The sequence below is a fragment of the Triticum dicoccoides genome, chromosome 7B (assembly GCF_002162155.2).
Source record: "Triticum dicoccoides isolate Atlit2015 ecotype Zavitan chromosome 7B, WEW_v2.0, whole genome shotgun sequence".
Lineage (NCBI taxonomy): Eukaryota > Viridiplantae > Streptophyta > Magnoliopsida > Poales > Poaceae > Triticum > Triticum dicoccoides.
The window spans coordinates 82,501,984-82,522,997 of NC_041393.1; the positions used below are offsets into that span (position 1 = coordinate 82,501,984).

General features: G+C 42.7%; 1 protein-coding gene across 1 annotated transcript; it reads left to right on the forward strand.

Annotated features, from left to right (window-relative positions):
• The first annotated feature begins 2,872 nt into the window (after positions 1-2,872).
• Positions 2,873-20,413, forward strand: LOC119335928 (pathogenesis-related protein 1-like). The gene is made up of 2 exons (XM_037607971.1): positions 2,873-3,082; positions 19,872-20,413. Exons 1-2 carry the CDS (start codon positions 2,896-2,898, stop codon positions 20,165-20,167), a joined length of 483 nt encoding a protein of 160 aa, XP_037463868.1. The 5' UTR covers positions 2,873-2,895; the 3' UTR covers positions 20,168-20,413.
• Positions 20,414-21,014: the final 601 nt, after the last annotated feature.

The following is a 21,014-nucleotide window of genomic DNA, read 5'->3' on the forward strand; positions in this document are numbered from 1 at the left end:
AACATGACACAAGGTGCGTTCGGTTTTTGAATTCCATTTTCACGGAGGTCTACCAGGAGCATGCCCACATGCTGAAAAAATTTGGTGTCATTTCATGCATGACAAGAAGCACACTTGTTCAGAGGTGGTGGTTCGGGTAGGCTGGTAGGGTAAGTCTAGATGCGCTTTTTTCCACAACAATAAATACACCCATTTTTTCCTCGCACTAGCATTGCCATTCCTAGCATACATGATAAGTTTCATTGAGTTCTAACATTTTATGAATTTTCTATGCTTTTCTCGATGAAAAAACCTAAAAGCAAAAGCCGAACGTGAAACAACATGCGTTCAGTGTTCGAATTCCTTCAAATTTTGCATGAAGGCCTTCCATGAGCATGCCCACATGCTGGCAAAATTTGGTGTCATTTCATGCATGGCAAGTAGCACACCATGTTCAAAGGTAGGGCAAGTCTGGATGCAATTTTTTTCACATCAATAAAATGGATCCAAAATTTTCCCACACACTACCCTCGCCATGCAAAGCATCCATGATAAATTTCATTGAGTTATGGCATTTTATGCATCTTCTAGAATTTTCCGGGTGAGAAAACCCCAAAACACTAGCCGAACGTGACACAACGTGTGTTCGGTGTCGGAATTCCTTCAGATTTTTCATGAAGACCTGCCATGAGCATGCCCACATGTTGGTAAAACTAGATGTCATTTCATGCATGTCAGGAAGCATATCATGTTCAAAGGTGGGGGTTCAGGTGTACCCGTGGGGCAAGGCTTTTCTTATTTGTAATTTCTATCAATATTAATCAACATGAACATCTTTTCATATCCGAATTATTTCTTAAAATTTATCAACAATTTTGTAATTTTAAATTGTGTATGAAAATTTTCTTAACATGAATAATTTTTTCAAAATCATTAAGAAATTCCAAAATATTGATGTTGTACACAAATTGCAAACCACATACTTTTTTAAAAATCTGTAAAAAATATTTAAACACAGACATTTACTAAATTTATGAAGAAAAATTGTAAAATTGAAACATTTTTTAAAGATTCCAGAATTTTATATAATTAAAAAAAAATATTTGAAAACAATAACATTTTTTGGTTTTCCAAAAATATTTCAAATTTTAAAACAGGTTTTAAAATGAGTAATATACGAACATTTTTGTTTAATCGAACAACAAACAAACAACTTTTCTATCTAATAGATTGTCAAAAATTTAATTATATTGACATAAGAATTTTTCTATTTAAACAAAGAATTTTTTGACATATCTGTACATTATTTTGAAAATGCGAACATTTTTACAAAACTTTATAAGCGTGAGCCTTTTCCGAAAAGGAAACACAAAAATAGAAAAATACAAATAGAAATAACGAAAAAGAAATAATGAAGAAATGATATATTCAACAATATGTCGGCCCAGCCACGAACTGAAGTAGCAGAAAAAAAGAAAAGAAGTTAACATTTACAAGCATTAGGATGTCCTAGTTGGTTAGTGTGGTCATCCTTAGACCAAGAGGTCTTGAGTTCAAGTCATGTTACTTGCACTTTTCTTTTCTTTTGAAAAGAAAGTGAAAAACAGCTGACGGTGACGCGGGAAAAAAGACGCCGCATATGAAAAAAAGGGGGCGAGTATATGTACGCAGGTCACGTATGAGCGCGGATGAAAGGACCCTCCTACCCTTTATTATGATCGCGTATAGAGAGATCTTAGCCGTCAATGCGTTTAAGGGGGTCTACCGAAGCAAAAGTGCTTTTTGGTTTCTTGAGTAGTAAGTTTTCGAGTTGGAAACCTAGTCGATTTGGATCCGGATCATGATCGTGACACGAGACACTGCGTTCCCCTATGTATATATCTTATCGGCCACCGTCAAATACACACAAAGAATCGATTTCGGAAGTTTGGGCTGCCATCGTAGTCTACGTCGACGTGCACCTGTGAGCGGGAGAGTAGGTCTCTGGAACCTCCGGCCCTTCTGATCTTGATCTTGAACCTCCCGCCCTTGTGATTTTGGGAAGTGCTTCGCGCGACTTCTTGGAATTTTCAGCACATGTAGTCTACCTCCAAGGTCTGGCGCTGTTGTGCACCGTCGTCACCAACATCTGCTTCGACCATTCTTCACCAACATTGTCATCAACAACATCGCCCTTGCATCAACTATGGCTACTTCATCTACAAACGGTCAGTACATGCGACGTATTTCGATCTACCATTTAAATATGTTTGCTGCTACATGTGCGACAATGATGTTTGGTTCGTCTACTATGCTAGAGCTATGCATGCTAATAATTGTTTACGTCATGATTTATTTACTAGAACTAATCGCGAAATTCCCTAACTTTCCAACATAACGTGTGTTTTGCTAGTACTCCTACATGCGGCCTGCAATATATTAACGCGTGTTACGCTAGTGCATGACGCGAGCTACATATGATTACAAACTGCATGCAACCCAACATCTCATCAAGCTGATTTACGTGCAACGTACAACTCCATGATAGCATGCATTTCCTAATTAGTAACGCAGGTGGCTAATCACCTACTCCCTGATTAGCACTAGAACAATTTCCCCACGCGGACCGTGGTGCCAATTGGATAGAGAACACATTCTTCAACTTTAACTAAAGATTGACAAAAGCACGAGCTTTCAGACCCATCAATGATAACCGACGGTGCCATCCATTTTGGAAAAGCTCGATCCCTGGCTTCACCAGTCTCCACTCACCAGACCCATCCGGCCAAGCTTCACCAACCCCGCTTTCGGTCCCCTATTTATAGCGCTCACTTCTGTTCTCCAAGAAACCAAGCAGCAGTGCGCCATTACAACACTCACAGAACACTCACAGCTCACATCATTTGCACCGGCTGTACTAGTTTGATCATCACAGCAATGGCCTCCACCAACTGCTGGACCCATGAGATCGAGTCGCCGGTTGCTGCACCGCGCCTCTTCCGTGCCGGCGTCATGGACTGGCACACCCTGGCCCCCAAGCTCGCGCCGCAGATTGTTGCCAGCGCCCACCCCGTTGAGGGAGAAGGCGGCATCGGCAGTGTCAGGCAGTTCAACTTCACCTCAGGTATGCATCACATATAATTCATGTCAGGCAGTAATTTGGGTAATACTGCCACTGTCTGCCTCACATGGTCTTCTCGTTCATCAAATGGACGTTAAGACGACTTTCCTCAATGGAGAGTTGGAGGAAGAAATTTACATGGATCAGCCAGATGGTTTTGTAGTACCTGGCTAGGAAGGAAAGGTGTGCAAGTTATTAAAGTCTTTATATGGCCTTAAACAAGCTCCTAAAGAGTGGCATGAGAAGTTCGAAAGAACATTAACTGCTGTTGGCTTTGTAGTAAACGATGGTGACAAGTGTGTGTACTATCGCCATGATGGGGGCGAAGGAGTTATCCTTTGTCTGTATGTCGACGACATACTGATCTTTGGAACCAAACTTGATTTAATCAAGGAGGTTAAGGATTTCTTATCTCGTTGCTTTGAGATGAAGGATCTAGGAGTAGTTGATGTTATCTTAAACATCAAGCTGTTAAGAGATGAGCATGGTGGGATCACACTGCTTCAATCTCATTATGTGGAAAAGATCTTGAGTCATTTTGGGTATAGCGGCTGCACGCCTTCTCCAACTCCATATGATGCTAGTGTGTTGCTTCGAAAGAATTGACGGGTTGCTAGAGATCAACTGAGGTATTCTCAGATTATTGGCTCGCTTATGTATTTGGCGAGTGCCACGAGGCCTGACATCTCTTTTGCTGTGAGCAAGCTGAGTCGGTTTGTGTCAAAACCGGGAAATGATCATTGGCGTGCGCTTGAGAGAGTTATACGCTACTTGGAAGGCACGACGAGCTATGGGATTCACTACACCGGGTATCCAAGGGTACTGAAGGGTTATAGTGACTCGAACTGGATATCTGATGCTGATGAGATTAAGACCACAAATGGTTATGTTTTTACACTTGGTGGTGGCGCTGTTTCCTGGAAGTCTTGCAAGCAGACCATCTTAACGAGGTCAACTATGGAAGCAGAACTCACAACATTAGATACTGCCACTGTTGAAGCAGAGTGGCTTCGTGAGCTATTGATGGACTTACCTATGGTTGAAAACCTATCCTGATGAACTGTGATAATCAAACTGTGATCGTCAAGATAAACAGTTCTAAGAACAATATGAAGTCCTCAAGGCATGTGAAGAGGAGACTAAAATCTATTAGAAAACTGAGGAACTCCGAAGTTATTGCGTTGGATTATATCCAAACGTCGAAAAACTTGGCAGATCCCTTCACAAAGGGTCTATCACGTAATGTGATAGATAATGCATTGATGGAGATGGGTTTGAGACCCACCGCATGAGTTGTGCATAGTGGTAACCCACTCTATGTGATCGGAGATCCCGTGAAGTAGAAGTGGGAGACAAGCTGTTGGTCAGCTGAGAGGAGAGTATCCCTATTTTAACTATCCCACTCTATGAAGATCCAATACTCTCCTGATCTGCATGGAAGGTTGATATTTATCTTAATGTGTTCCAAGTGGCTTATTTGAGTAAGCAGAGATGTTGTCCTGCAGAGCATCTCCTGAGGAACACACCTATATGAATTTGACTGTTAATGTTGCAGTCTATGAGAATTGGGTGTTCTCTAATAAATTCATGAAAGGCCCTGGAGTATGACGTATACGCTCCACCCGCGGGGAAGCCTTGCGGCAGCCCAGTATCGGTCAAGAATTTGTGTGAAACTAGTCTCAGAGAAAACTTATAGTTCAAGGCATAGTCCACTATTCAAGTTGTGATCTAGTGTAGCATAAAATTCTAAGTGGAAGTTCAACTTCACAGTCTCCACTAAGCACCGGTATATAAACAATGTTTTGGAACTAAATGATGAGATGTGCCAATGAGACTTTGTGGGGGAAAGGGGAAAGTAGGAGCAAAACTAGGGTTCGTATTGATATAAGAAGTATGATTGTATCAGGGAAATATTCTTAGCATAATTCGATGGCGATTATAGAGGGCAGTTGCTAGCTTTATAGCTGCAGCTGGCAAATGGATAAAACAACACAATACGACAAGTGGAATGGTACAGTAAACGGTAACGGTTGGTGGAGTAGGCGAGCTCCCCGAGCGGTACGATGCGCTAAACCGTCTTGCGCTAGAGCCGTCCGATAACTGAAAATACCCCCGGGCGAAAACGAACTTGTCCTCAAGGAGTCGATCGGTTGAACCACTTGTCGATGGTGTGCTCTTGAAGAAAGCCGGGAACATTTTCTTCATGAATGACGCGTCTTCCCAAGAAGCTTCATCACACTACAAAAAAATACACTTCCGTGATGATACATGTTTGTCACAGTAGGTTGCGTTTTTTGTCATGCATGTACATCCATGACAATTTTATGACAGAATCAAGATAGTCATACCTGTGCTGTCGTAGAAGTGTTCCATGACATTATCAAAATTATCATCACGGAAGTGTCCACTTCCATGACGATAAATCGCGCGTCACAAAAGTGCTTTCGTCAAGGGTGACCGACACGTGGCATCCACCGTAACGGAACGCTGTTGAGCCATCGGGTCAGGTTTTGGATCCGATAACCCGTTAACAGCCCCGACCAATGGGGATTTTCCATGTGTAAAATCATCATTGGCTGGAGGAAACACGTGTCAGCTCATTGTTGGGACAGATGTCATCCACTCATTGGACGGAAGGCGCCTATGATACGTCGACACGTGGCACGGCCCAACAGAGGCCCATTCCTTTGAAAAGGCCGGCCCGTTTGACTTGGTCAAAAGGTGGCGGGCCGGCCCATGGAAAGCCAGTTAACGGCCTGTTCGCATATAGCCCATTTATAGCCCGCTAACCCAAGGCCCGTTACGCCCTATCCGAATTAGGCCCAGTAGCGTCATCTGGGCCATCCAATATGATTCCAGCCCGTTTTCACTTCTGGAGCATGTATGGCCCATGACGTCTTTCGGCCCATATGAGGACCTATGTAACTCTTGGCCTATTAACGGCCCGTGCTGAAACTGGCCCGTAATGAACAGCGTATCACTTTACACCCATTAACGGCCCATGGTGAAACTGGCCCGTAATGAACAGTGTATCACTTTATACCCATTAACGGCCCATTATTCCATTGGGCCATTTCCAGCCCATGTTATCTTTCGGCCTTCTTAGAGACCATTTATTCTTGGGCTCATTTCCAGCATTCGTTTACTTACGGCCCGTTACTGTCATTTTCTACTTGTGGGCCAAATTCAGCCTGTGGTTACAGTCGGCCCGTTTGTGGTTCGTTAATACGTTGGTCCATTTTCATAGCGTCATCAAATACGACCTATTAACGATGGCCCGTTATGGTCGGCCCATGAACGGGCTATTCCAACTCTAGCCCGTTTACGGCCATAATGCGGTCTGTTTGGCCCATGTTTGGCGAATCGATCATACAACCCGTATAAGGCCCATTGATGATACGGCCCGCAGAAGGCCCATTGTATCTACGGCCCATAGAAGACCCACTGTTTCTACGGCCAGTAGGAGGCTCAGTGTCACTACAGTAAATATTAGCCCATGGTTATTGTGGCCTAGTTTTAAAAAATAGGTTATGGCATCCACTAGCAAACCGCGGAAAAAGAACTACAATGACTACAAGCAAACAAATAAACAAGACAAAAAGGAAATAAATAAGCAATCAACTAATGCTAGGTTATCACGGCTATTACACATATTACATCCACTGGGCATCAAAGTTTGCCACCAGTGCAAATATAGGGAACAAAGCAGCATATCATATGCACTGGTTGTCAAAGTTGGCGACCAGCGCAAATAAACGCCGCAGCAAAACAAATCCAGAACTAAAACCACTTCAGAAGATCTCAAGAAACAATATCCTGGGTACCCATAATGATGGCAAGATGCTTAACAAGCTTATTAACTTTCTCTTGTTTGGCGCTTAAATCCTCCAGCGCTTGCTATTGCACCAGAAAATATGCATCTGAATTTTGCAGGGACTTCCTCAGTCCTTCCTGTCACAGCACATCTGATCGATGTCTTTCAACTTGAAGTTGAGACTCAAGAAGACGAACTGATTCAGGCAGCGAGTTTGAAGAGCTTGTGCTAGCAGTAGTGGCCAGTAACTCGAACACTACATCAAGACATGAATTTTGGGTTCCCTCACTGTCGTCAAGATAGTTTTTATCAGCTTTCTTGGAGACCAACAGGGATGTCTCACTATCTTGAACCTTATTTGCATTACTTCCTTTACCATTGGATAATGCGGTACTGTTCTCCAATATTTTGTCCGTATTCTAAAAGAGAAGCAAGCAGACACATCACATGTTTACCATGTTATATATGAAACTCATTTTGGTAAATGAGTTCAGTAGTAAAGTGGACAGGATAACATCATGAAACAAACATATATCTATGTACCATGGTCACTTTATGGTCTATATCATTCTAGTTTTTGTTGCCAAATCAAGATAGAGACACAGTTCAAATAATATTTGTTCAAGACAAAGCAGAATAGACAGAATATAAGTGTGGGTAACTATAGAGCAATAACAACAGTTGTAATGTGCATGACATGAGAACATAACTGTTTATTCAATTGAAACTGAAATCAACATAGAGCAGGTTACAACAGCAAACCAGTTAAAGAAGCAGGTTTAAAACATACCTGTTGCGTCATTGGAGATTCAATTCCATCCTTCAAATTTGAAAATAGTTGGTATGAGTATATACAGTAATGCAAGAGCAAAGGAGTATGAACCATAGCTACAGAACCTGACCTGAGAACAAATCTTCTTCTCCTTTAAGCGTTGAGTTGGGATTTGGAGTGGTGGTCCTCGTGCTTTGGGCACTGCAGTTCCCTTACTAACTGCTCGTGTTTGGGTGCTCTGTGGTGGAGACGGTGCCGTGTCAACTGGAACTGGGTTACTATCTGCCGGGGTTAGGGTTAGAAGGGGTGTAGCTGGTTCTCTGTCCAACTGGGTAGGGGTACAATCTGCGAGAGTCTAGGTTATGTGTGGTGGATCTGGTCCTTGGGCAAGTACAACCGTGGTTCTATCTGCATCAACTGGTACCACTATCTTTTCTGAATACCGTGTTGTTACTCCCTTAGATATTGCCATCACGCTCTCCAATTCAAATGGCTGATAAACAAGAAAAGTAATTGAAAGTATAGACATTGTATGATAGACAGGTGCAATGGATAGTGGGGAATAAAAGAGGGCATGAAATAATTCATATTTATGTTGTCTAACCAAACAGGATAGTATGACACAATTTCACATATATGATGGCTAACTAAACAGGATAGCATGACGCAATTTCACATTATGATGGCTAACTAAAAAAGATGGAAAGACATAGTTCAAAATGTGAGACTATGTAAACAGGATGACATGCCATAACTATATAATGTGTTTATTAAATAGGTTGGCATGTCATAATTCACATACATTCATGGATAGAATGCCATAATTCAAAATATGATGACTGTAAACACTAAACAGGATGAGATGATATAACTATATGTTGTCTTTATTAAATGGGTGGCCATGCCATAATTCAGATAGATGATGTGTATGTACTATGTAAACATGATGGCATGATATAATTCAAATATATGATTTATATAGTAAGCAAGTAAGCAGATGGAAATCCATATATGATGTAAAAACTAAGCAATGCAAGACAACATGCATGACATGGGTAATATAACCATGCCAAGTTTGAGCATAGACCTTAGAGGGGAATAGGACTGATCATTAGTCTCTGAATCCTCCTCCGAGGAGCTCTCTGTAACCAGCAAGATGTCTGCTTCAGCAAGTAGCATTGTCTGCTTTGAATACCTTGTTTTCACTCCAGATACTTTCATCACCGCTTCAAATGGCTGATGCACAGGAAGAGTAGTTGAATATACAAACGCTGTCGACAAATGGAACACGTAATACAAAAAAATGATAGCATCATATAATTCACATACATGATGATTGGCTAAACAACATGGCATTGCATAATTCACATATATAATGCCTTTGCAACAAGATAGCATTGTATAATTCACATATATAATGTCTTGCAACAAGATGGCAATGCATAATTCACATATATGGTAATTAGACACTGAACAGGTGGCATTCACACAAAGCATATCTAAACTAATCAAATGACATAGCAATGCGAGACACCATACGCACGATATGAGCAACATAACCCTGCCAAGTTAGAGCATACACCTCGGGGGTTGGGGATAGGACTGGTCATCTGTCTCTGAATCCTCCTCTGAGGAGCTATCCGTAACTAGCGAGATATGCGCTTCGTCAGATAGCATAGTCTGCTCTGAAGACCTTGTTTTCACTCCAGAATTTGCCATCACTGTGTCAAATGGTTGATGCACACGAAGAGCATTTGAATGTACTAACATTGTTGACAAATGTAATATGTAACAAAAAAAAGGATGCCCTGATATAATTTACATATAAGATGACTGGCTAAGAAGGACGGCATTGCAAAATTCACATATATGATGCCTGGCTAAACAAGATGGCGTTGCATAATTCACATAAATGATGAATAAACTAAACAGATGGCATTCGCACAAAGAATGTCTAAACTAAGCAGATGACATATTTGATGTATAAAGTAAGCAATGCAAGACACCATATGCATGATATAACCAACATCAGCATGCCAAGTTAGAGCGAAGACCTCAGGGGGTAAATAGGAGTTGTCTTATCCTTCTGAATCCCCCTCAGAACAGATATCTTCCTCTCGATTACAATCCGAAATGCGTGGAGGGGGGGCTGCCTTTGCGCCTACCATGGAGCGACGTCTGCATGAAATTTTATTGCCACGTAAGGCTCATCTCTTTTGCTCTACATGTTCAGTTCCATTGTTTACAATAACTGTCATGCATAGGAATAAAACATAGTGAGATTATGTAAGGAGTGCATGCAGAAATCCAGAGTGATGGTAGCAACCTGTGGATAGACCCAAAACCAATAATAGTAGGCAGATAATGGCTTCAGTTAAAAAATACAGATAATGGCTTCTTTACTGTTTGTTTCCCACACAACCTGAAACTCATAGTAGACACAGGAGATTAACCAGATAGTAGATAGATACTATTGATAGCGGCCCCGATAAGTACCCCACAACCATTTAAAAACTCAAGTTTGACCATTATTTTGGAGCTGACTCAGAGTCTAATCGGTGAACAGGACAATAAAGTAGCATGTAATATTAAGCGATGCATAACGTAAGCAGACACGAAAGAGTGCGACTAAGGATGGCAATGGGTCGGGTTTGGATCGGGTTGAACAATATCAAATCCATATCCATATCCATGAAGACAGTCTTTACCCGCCCATGAAAAACCCACGGGTGGAAAATTGTGTCCATGTCCAAACCCGATGGATATCCATACCCACTGGATATCCATTGGGTGCTCTTGAGACTTACAAATAAGACATAACACAATGTTAACATAAGATCTTTCATTCTTCACCTAGTAGCAAGCTTGGCTTCACTTATGGTAAATCAACGTCCTCTAACAACCTAAGATCATTTAATATTTTTCTAACAGATGAGAATGATGATTCATTTAACAAGGAGATAAAAATAAGGGAAGGAGCGTTGGAGTATGTAACGGAGGGGATTGAATGTCAACTAATAAAAGTTACAACGGGGATTGTGTAATATATTTTGCATGTTTTAGATAATGAAGTGTAAAATTGCAGTGGACATGTGACTGTGGGGTTGGGATAGCAGATTTTTTCTCATTAAGTCATACTACCGGGTCGGGTTTGGGTATATCCATGGGTATAAGATTATATCCATGCCCTACCCACAAGCAGTTTGGGCGCCAGCCATGGACACAAAGGCATATCCAAACCCTATCCATTCGGGTCGGATATCCATGGATATCCATGTCCATGGGTAAAATTGCCATCCTTAAGTGCGACCTCTCTTGCGGACCCGTGTAGTCCTCGAGGTCATCTGCTTGGTTGATGATGGTAATGCAGTTTTCATGGTTGCCAGTGGCGGGGAAGAAGATCTGAGGCGGCGAAAGACAGTCTGGAGGCCGGATCCCTGCTGTGCTGGACCCTTCTATCGTTGGAGCAGCTGAGCTGGGGTGGACGACGGCGCAGCAGGAGCGGGACAAACCACACAAGGTTTTCTTTGACAACTATCTGTAAGAGAAGTAATTCTGTAAGGGCTCGTTTGAATTGGAGGATTCCAACAATGCAGGGATAGGAAATAGACAGGAATATGATAGGAATGCACGTGCAAAATAGAGAATTTAAAAACACAGGATTTCTGCCAATCTGGGTGTTTGATTCACAACAATTGGAAGATCACAGGATGCAAAGAAGCATGGTGAGATTAAGTCAAACCACAAGAAAATGTATGGTTATAATGCTATTATGCTACTATCCTTAGTCTTGTGCTTCATGAATAGGATTTTGAAAAGGAGGACAAGTGAAAATTAAAATTCCTATGTTTTTTCTTTCAAGGAGAAACTAAAGGAACAAATCCGTGTGCTCAGTGGACAATATATATAACATGTAGAGTAAAAAAGAGATGCAACAAGTGTACAACCTCTTTGGCGAAGCCATGTCGATCTCAGCGTGATTGGGTTGGTCGGTGAGGATGCTCCGGCTGACTTTGCTGTCGGAGGAGGGGAAGAAGATCTTAGGCATCTAGTGATGGAGCCTGAGGTACTGCTCCGCTGTGATGGAGGGTTTCATCGTTAGAGCAGCTCCGGTGAGTTGTACGACGTCGAGGCTGAAGTAGGACAAGAGAGACAACGAACAACGTTAACCTGAGTGGAATTCTAATAGCATCTCTAATACATGACGTAGAATACATAACCACAAAGTGCTAGATGTAAAATACATCAGCCGCTCATCTCTGAACTTAACTGTCGAAACTGAATCTAACCGTCGAAACTGAACTTAACTGTCAAAACTGAACTTAACTGTCGAAACTGAATTTTGCTGTCGAAACTGAACGCACTAGCAAGGTGAGGCTACACGTCGGTCGACTGGCTTTTTCATCTCTGATCAGTCGATTTTGCAGCCGTTGGATACGAAATCAAGCGCCTGCGGTTCATCTTCAATCTCCACCCCCCTGAGCCACCAGCCACCACCGGCCAAACAGCAGCCCCCCGCCGCGGCCGGCGGTGCGCCGCCCCGCCCGCCCCGAAAACACTCCCCACCGCCGGTTCGCTGCCGCCCCGGCCATCCCTCTAGCCCCCCTGTGCCGAGCTTTTTCTCCGGCGATCCGCATGCCACGGCCCCGCGAATGCCCCGCCACCACCGGCGACCATCGCCCCACCCTGAACCCTAAGATAGATAGTGGGGTACCTCTCCGGCAAACCCCCTCCCCGCTGTGGCTGGTTCTTCCTTCACCCCGGCGACCCCCCCACCCCCTGAAAATCGACTGACCCAAAAGTCGATTCAGTCGACTGAAGTGTAGCTAAATCGGAGCAGCATCGCAAGCAAGAGCAAGAGCGAGAGTAGAAGCGCAAGCAAGAGCAGACCAGGCAGGAGACCGAGAGCAAGAGCAGAGCAGCAGCGCGAGCGAGAGCTAAAGCAGCAACAACTCCTACTGATGTGGACGTCGCCGCCGAGGGAGCGACGCCGTGGAGGAAGTGGCCGGTGACACCGCCTTGGATGGAGCCGCGCCGTGTCGGCTCGGGACCGAGCGCCGGCAGCACCGTGAGATCGAATCAAGAAGAAAATGCGGTGATTATTGTACAACCTCTTTGGTGGCGCCGATTAGGCCGCAACTTCATCCGAGGAAACGGTGATGATGATGCTCTTCGGGTGGTGCAGGTAAAGATGGCGGTGAGGGAATGGAGGTGGCGGGAAAGACGAGGGGAACGTCAGGGAAGCTCCTTGGAGGTGGAGGACAGGGTGGCTGAACCGGTGGGACGATGAGATCAACGACGGATCCTCATCCGGTACGGTGGATGAGGGACATCGAGGTATTGCTGTGGATGACATCGTCGGGGAAGAGGCTCCGACTGGGTGGCGGACGGAGCAGGGTGTGGGGTTTCGTCGCGGGTTTTCGCAGCCTCGGTGCACGAATGGGTGGGCAGATGGGATGGCAGTGGGGAACCATGGCTTAGAGACGCGCTTGTCCGAAATGTGGGATAAGTTACAGAAGTACCCCCACTAATTTGAGGCGGTTCTTTCGGTTCAGGGGTACCACGGGTATTTCACGTGTCGGGATTTCACAGGAGGTGGGAGTTTTCGCGCGTGTTGTAATTTCGGAATAGCAAGGCGCGGGTTGAGATGGAGAGAGTTGTAGGAGCACAACGAGACAAAGATATATCTTAAATATTTTGGGCTAACAAGGCGCGGGTTGAAATTTCCGGACAAGCCTAACGTGTACTATACCAAATCAATGCGCACTACAAATGTCATTCAAAACTTTGAATTCATGTTATGTTCAATTAAAATATTTTGCTACGTGTATAATGCATGCAACCTACTACTCAAATGAACATTTTAGTGCATTCCAAACGTATATACTACCGCTTCAATATGAACTAAATTTGAATTTGTTTCTCTATTTGAGTAAGATCTACAGTAATGATTGTTGTGAAGTCAAAGCATTTGAATTCGTTTCTCTGTTTTAATAAAATCTACAATCATCATTATTGTCAAGTTAAACCATCGTTTGTGTATTATCTTCACAGCACACAACATGATTAGTCTCGAGTTACATGTGAACTATGTGTACTATATGAACTCGAACTAGATATTTTGAATCCACTTTATTTTGATTTCAAATCACATTACATTTCTAGCTCTAGCTAGATCTTCATAATCTAAACCATGTCACATATGTATAATGTGTTTATCACATTATGTGTGGTGCCCCGCCCCCTACGCCTACAAGTATTTAGATGTGAGTTGCAAACACCACACATTACCACAAATTCAAATAAAATGTGAGAATGTTCGATATATAGTACTGTTTAGATTGTTCGATATTTAGTTGTAAGCTGCAAATGCCACACATTATCACAAATTCAAATAACATGTGAGATTGTTTGATGTATAGTATGGTTAGATTGTTCGGCATTTAGCTGTGAGTTGCAAACGCCATGCATTATCACATTATGGTATAACATGTGCACAACACGTGTATCACCACTATATTCATGCATGCAATGTTTAAAACACTATGATCTCCTATTCAAATATATGAATCCACTTTCATATCAAATTATGATCTTTGTTAGTCTCGTACACCCACACAATCCTCTAACCTTTGTAGCTACCACTAACTTTCTCTCGTGCATGCACACGCCCTCCTCGCCCTCCCCCTCCCTCGGCATTCTATCCACCGGAGACATTCATTTTTTCTTTAGGTCGTTCTCCCAGAGTCTCCACAACTCCTTTCCGACACACACCGATCGATAAACCTCTCCAGCGATGCCTGCCTACAACATACACACACACCTTCAATCTCCTCCTTTATGTGTCCTTGCCTCGTGTCTCTCATATGGTCAGACACACGTGTAAACTCTCGCCCCTCTTTTCATCGATCTCACAACCGCACACTCCTCCCCCTATCTAGCTAGTAGTTGGGCCTCTCGCACCACCTCCTAGCTCCATTCTCTCTGCCTATCTGTCTCGCTGGGCCTTATTTGCCTCTAACAAATGGACATACACCGACCGATCTCTCGCTATACATATAGCTAGCTAGGTCCTTATAACTCATTTTTACCCACACATCGATCGATCTACCTCATTAGTTGTGTCTCTCCCTTCCTCCGACAAACAACAATTGATCTACCGATCTAGTTAGGTTTGCTTACCAAACACATGGTTCCCCTTCATCATCCATGGATGTGTCCCGACAGATCTATCACGCACAGGCACACACAGAAACACATCCCCACTCTTATTGATAACATTGCAGTTCCACCCTCAGTTTGTCTAGTAGGCCTCTCCCACCATCTCTAAGAAGCAACTCCATCACCCATCTAGCACTCTACCCCTCTCCCTCCCTCTCTCTCTCCTCTCTCTCTCTCTCTCTGTCCCATCAGATTTCCCGTCCTTCAGTTATGTATGGATGTCGACCGATCTCCCTCAAGACATAGCTGGGTCTCTCCCTCTCAACACCTATACGAGTCGTTCTACCTCTATAGTTAGGCCTCTGCCTACCCCTCCCCACCCCCTCCCTCCCACACACACCGATACATCGAGCGCTCTAGTCATGTCTCCCTGCCACACACAAACTTGACATGTTCCCTCTAACGTTCCGGTAGGCCAGTCGCCTTATATCTTTGACTTGCACACACACACAATTTCGAGGGTTACGGCAAAAACTGGATGCACTTCATGTACATACTGGACAATCTCTTCCGAAGTATCAGGGTTTCAGACGAAAACTCATCTGTTACAAAGGCATTTCATTTTTTAAATTTATTACAACTCTAGAATTTTTGTGCGTTCAGTATGCACCATTCAAAGCCACGTCATCAACTTTCAACCCTTTCTGCCTTCATTTTCTATTTTTCATGCATATACTGATTTTTTAGCTAAATGACCCTGAAATTGAAAAGCACTACAAATGAACTCTAAAAAGGTTGAAAGTTGGCATGGTATCATCATTTCACCCACATAGCATGTGCAAAAAAGTTGAGAGGGTTACGGCAAAAACTGGATGCACTTCGTGTACAAACTGGACAATCTCTTTCGAAGTATCAGGGTTTCGGACGAAAACTCGTCTGTTACAAAGGCATTTAATGTTTTAAACTTATTACAACTCCAGAATTTTTGTGCGTTAGTATGCACCATTCAAAGCCACGTCATGAACTTCAACCCATTCTGCCTTTATTTTCTATTTTCATGCATATACTGATTTTTTTGAGCTAAATGACCCTGGTATTGAAAAACACTACAAATAAACTCTGAAAAGGTTGAAAGTTGGCATGGCATCATCATTTCACCCACATAACATGTGCAAAAAGGTTGAGAGGGTTACGTCAAAAACTGGATGCACTTCGTGTACAAATTGGACAATCTCTTTCGAAGTATTACGGTTTCGAACAAAAACTCATCTGTTACAAAGACACTTTATTTTTTTTAAACTTATTACAACTCCAAACTTTTTGTGCGTTTAGTATGCACCATTCAAAGCCACGTCATCAACTTTCTTTCTGCCTTCATTTTTTATTTTTCATGCATATACTGATTTTTTGAGCTAAATGACTCTAATATTGAAAAGCACTACAAATGAACTCTGAAAAGGTTGAAAGTTGGTATAGCGAGGTGGAACTAAACTTGCCGCACCGAACCTGCGCTAGCGCACCCCTTTAGTATCGGGTCATGGCTCCAAGCAGTACTAAAGGAATTAATAGAACTAGTTGAATTAGTTGAATTAATAGAACTAGTAAGCGTTTATCAATTAATGTTTCAAATATGAACATAGGAAATGCCTGACGATGAAAAGGATTTCGTTATGTGCGAATACTGCAAAGACAAGTGTGGCCAGTGCGATAGAAATTTCCTAGTTGATGGTAGGCGCTTCAGCATCAAGCTGGACGAGACCTTCGAAGTGGATACAGTAAGTCACAATGACAAATCTTTTTTCGTAATTAAGCATATGCTTCAACTTATAATTTTAATTGTTTTACTATTCTACTAGCGTATCCCCTGCCATACAAGAATTTTTGTCTTGGATAAGATAGGTTTCAGTCCTATGAAAACTATGGAGGTAAAGAGAGTTTACTTGAAGACCGAGCATGGTTATACTTTCTACGCAAAATTATAGAATGCAGACACCTACACCTATTTTGAATGCATAACTTGGCAAGCACTATGCAAGGCTTATGCATTTGAGCCTGATATGGTTATCACCTTCGATATTCGTCCGGAAGATGATATTGAAGGTAATATCGACATCTGGATCGATGTGTAGATGCCTCCAGTTCTACCATTATGTGAGTTTCTTAACCATGTTTATGTCTTTGATATTGTTTATTTTCAAAAATAGTTGACAACTAATTTTTATTGATAGCTTATTTGCATTCAAGCAAATATGTCCGGCGCTTGGTAGACCGGACCGTCCACTGTCCCGGGGCTGAACTAAACTGCGAGGAGATAAGTCGTTATGTTTCATGGCTTGAGGATCTTGATGCTGTCATGAGAAATTATTTTCCTGGACTTGAAAATTTTAGTACTCAAAACATGCGACCAATATTGTTCATATTGAACTACGGTCCACATCTATTTTGGAAAGATGGTAAGATTTTTACAATTTGTCCTTAGTGCATATTTTGCATACATTATTTTTAAGCTAAACTTCATTGCTAAGTATGTTACTAGTTACTATACGATGTTCTTCAACATGGACTCCCGATGATAGTTGTGCCTCAGTGGATCGAGACTAATGGTCGCATGTCAACGTTTAGCTTACGGCCAAGACATCCTACATTGCACATGAGTGCATTCAGGATTTCTAAAACCGAGGAATGCTTAATAGTGGAAGACTGGAGCAAAATTGTGAAGGATCGCAGAGAAGTACTAGGGGGCAGCAATCAGAAGCGCAACCCACGATTAGGAGATAAGTTCATCTGCATGCTCCAATATGATGAATCAGGAGGGCTACACATGTTCTATGCTATTTTACCTAAGAGAGCAGCAACATGAGTGATTAGCTAGTTCCTGCTCTTAGTACTTGTCCTCTCATGTCCGTGTTCTTCGTCTTGAACTTAATCTCAAAGTGATTTGATTTTGTGGTCTTAATTATGAATGCTTATAATCTCATGACCATGTTGAACTCGATGATATCTTTGCTTTTTGTACAAGTGAATGTTTTTTCTTTAAGCTAGTGTTGGATGGTGATTAGATAATGATGATTAAAATAGTGGTAATGACTATATATATGATGATTATTAGCTAGTGTTGTTGTTGGTGATAATATGATGCAAGCGTTTTTATATTAATATGATGATGATGATGATGAGTTATTATATAATTTATGAAAGGGAAAATAAATGGAAAAAAATCTCTAAATTAAATGCAAAACACAAAATTAAAGGAAAAATAAATAATAAAACCCAAAACCCTAAACCTTTTAGTACCGGTTGGTGTTACAAATCGGTACTAAAGGTCTCCCTGCCCCCAACGCTGGCTCGTGCCACGTGGTGGCCCTTTAGTGCCGGTTCGTGCTGAACCGGGACTAGGGGGGGGGGGGGGGACCTTTAGTCCCCACACTTTAGTGCCGGTTGCAGAACCGGACTAAAGGCCCCTACGAACCGGTAATATAGCTCCGTTTTCTACTAGTGTCTCCACTCTACTAAGTGATGGGTAATAACGAGAGAAAAAGAACACCACATGTGCATGATCACCTTGTCGGGTGTGGACATGCAACATAAATGGTCTGCGGAAATTCGGTCCATGACTTTGCAGGAGCACAACTTCCTTTTGCCATTTTTTGGTTTCTTGAGTAGTAAGTTTTTGAGTTGGAAACCTAGTCGATTTGGATCCGGATCATGATAGCGACACGAGACACGTGCGTTCTCCTATGTATATATCTTATCGGCCACTGTCAAATACACACAAAGAATCGATTTCGGAAGTGGGCTGCCACCATAGTCTACGTCGACGTGCACCTGTGAGCGGGAGAGTAGGTCTCTAGAACCTCCCGCCCTTGTGATCTTGATCTTGAATCTCCCGCCCTTGTGATTTTGGGAAGTGCTTCGCGTGACTTCTTGAAATTTTCAGCACATGTCGTCTACCTCCAAGGTCTGGCACTGTTGCGCACCGTCGTCACCAACATCTGCTTCGACCATTCTTCACCAACATTGTCATCAACAACATTGCCCCTGCAGCAACTATGGCTACTTCATCTACAAACGATCAGTACATGCGACGTATTTCGATCTACCATTTGAATATGTTTGCTGCTACATGTGCGACGATGATGTTTGGTTCGTCTACTATGCTAGAGTTATGCATGCTAATAATTGTTTATGTCATTATTTATTTACTAGAATTAAATCACAAATATCCCTAACTTTCTAACATAACGTGTGTTTTGCTAGTACTCCTACATGCGGCCAGCAATATGTTAACGCGTGTTACGCTAGTGCATGACGCGAGCTACATATGATTACAAACTGCATGCAACCCAACATCTCATCAAGCTGATTTACGTGCAACGTACAACTCCATGATAGCATGCATTTCCTAATTAGTAACGCAGGTGGCTAATCACCTACTCCCTGATTAGCACTAGAACAATTTCCCCACGCGGACCGTGGTGCCAATTGGATAGAGAACACATTCTTCAACTTTAACTAAAGATTGACAAAAGCATGAGCTTTCAGACCCATCAATGATAACCGACGGTGCCATCCATTTTGGAAAAGCTCGATCCCTGGCTTCACCAGTCTCCACTCACCAGACCCATCCGGCCAAGCTTCACCAACCCCGCTTTCGGTCCCCTATTTATAGCGCTCACTTCTGTTCTCCAAGAAACCAAGCAGCAGTGCCCCATTACAACACTCATAGAACACTCACAGCTCACATCATTTGCACCGGCTGTACTAGCTTGATCATCACAGCAATGGCCTCCACCAACAGCTGGACCCACGAGATCGAGTTGCCGGTCGCTGCATCGCGCCTCTTCCGTGCCGGCGTCATGGACTGGCACACCCTGGCCCCCAAGCTCGCGCCGCAGATCGTTGCCAGCACCCACCCCGTTGAGGGAGAAGGCGGCATCGGCAGTGTCAGGTAGTTCAACTTCACCTCAGGTATGCATCACATATAATTCATGTCACATGCAACCTGATACACATGGTCAAAGCATAAAACACAGTTGATCTTGCAGCCATGCCCTTCAACCTCATGAAGGAGAGGCTCGAGTTCATTCACGCGGACAAGTGTGAGTGCAAATCGACCCTCATCGAGGGTGGTGGCATCGGCACGGCGATCGAGACGGCCACGTCGCACATCAAGGTGGAGTCGGCAGCCAATGGCGGGAGCGTGGTGAAGGTGGAATCGACATACAAGCTGCTACCGGGCGTAGAGGTGAATGATGAGATTACCAAGGCCAAGGATTCTGTCACGGCCATCTTCAAGGCCGCCGAGGCCTACCTTATCGCCAACCCAGAAGCCTACAACTAAATCAGTTGAGAGAGATCATATATGATTTTGTTCTCCCTGGTTTTGTTTTTGTGTGCTTTCTTCCTGAACTAATAAAGCTGCTCCAATCTCCAAGTAGTGACGGGAGAGCACTGAGCTGAGTGTGGACCTGAGAAGTTTAAAAGTTGTGTATTTGTAACTATCAAAGGGTGCTGTTGTTTGATGATTTTGCTGTTTGCTTATGTATATTCCTCATGATTTCGTATGGGAATAAAAGGAAGTATGTGAAGCACATAAAAGGTAGTGGAACTTTATGGGCCAAGAAAGTCTTACGTTTGCTCGAGTGACTATAATTTCTTTTGCTCTTTTCAAATATAGGAAGAAACAATTTGAATGTATATGTGATTTTATTTTATTTTTGCCATCACTTTTTTTTGCCGAGTTCCTCTATTAGGCCCATGCAGTTTCTTCTGTCAGAATGACTAATTCACATCTAGATGTTTTTTTAAGAATGCCACATCTAACTATTTTTCTTTTTTGTTGTTTTGGACCGCGTCTGTTGCTGGCTGTACATGTTTTGTTTTTGGGTCGCCCCTGTTTTGCGGGCTTCTTTTATTTGTTTAGGCCATGCTTGTTTCGTGCTTTCTTTTTTTTCGGCCGCGCCTGTTGCTGTTGGTCGTCTGTTTTTGTTTTGGGGCCATTTTTTATTTTTGATTATTTTTGCGTACAACACATGAGGCATTTTTTAAAAATAGATAGTTTTTTTACTCATGTTTTTTTTGTTTTTCTATTTTTTTGATACATAAAGTCCCAGGTAGGGTTGCTAGAAGCTTGAACATCGTCAAAAAAGGGATGTCTAGGCTTCATCTAATGAAGGAGGCAAATACTA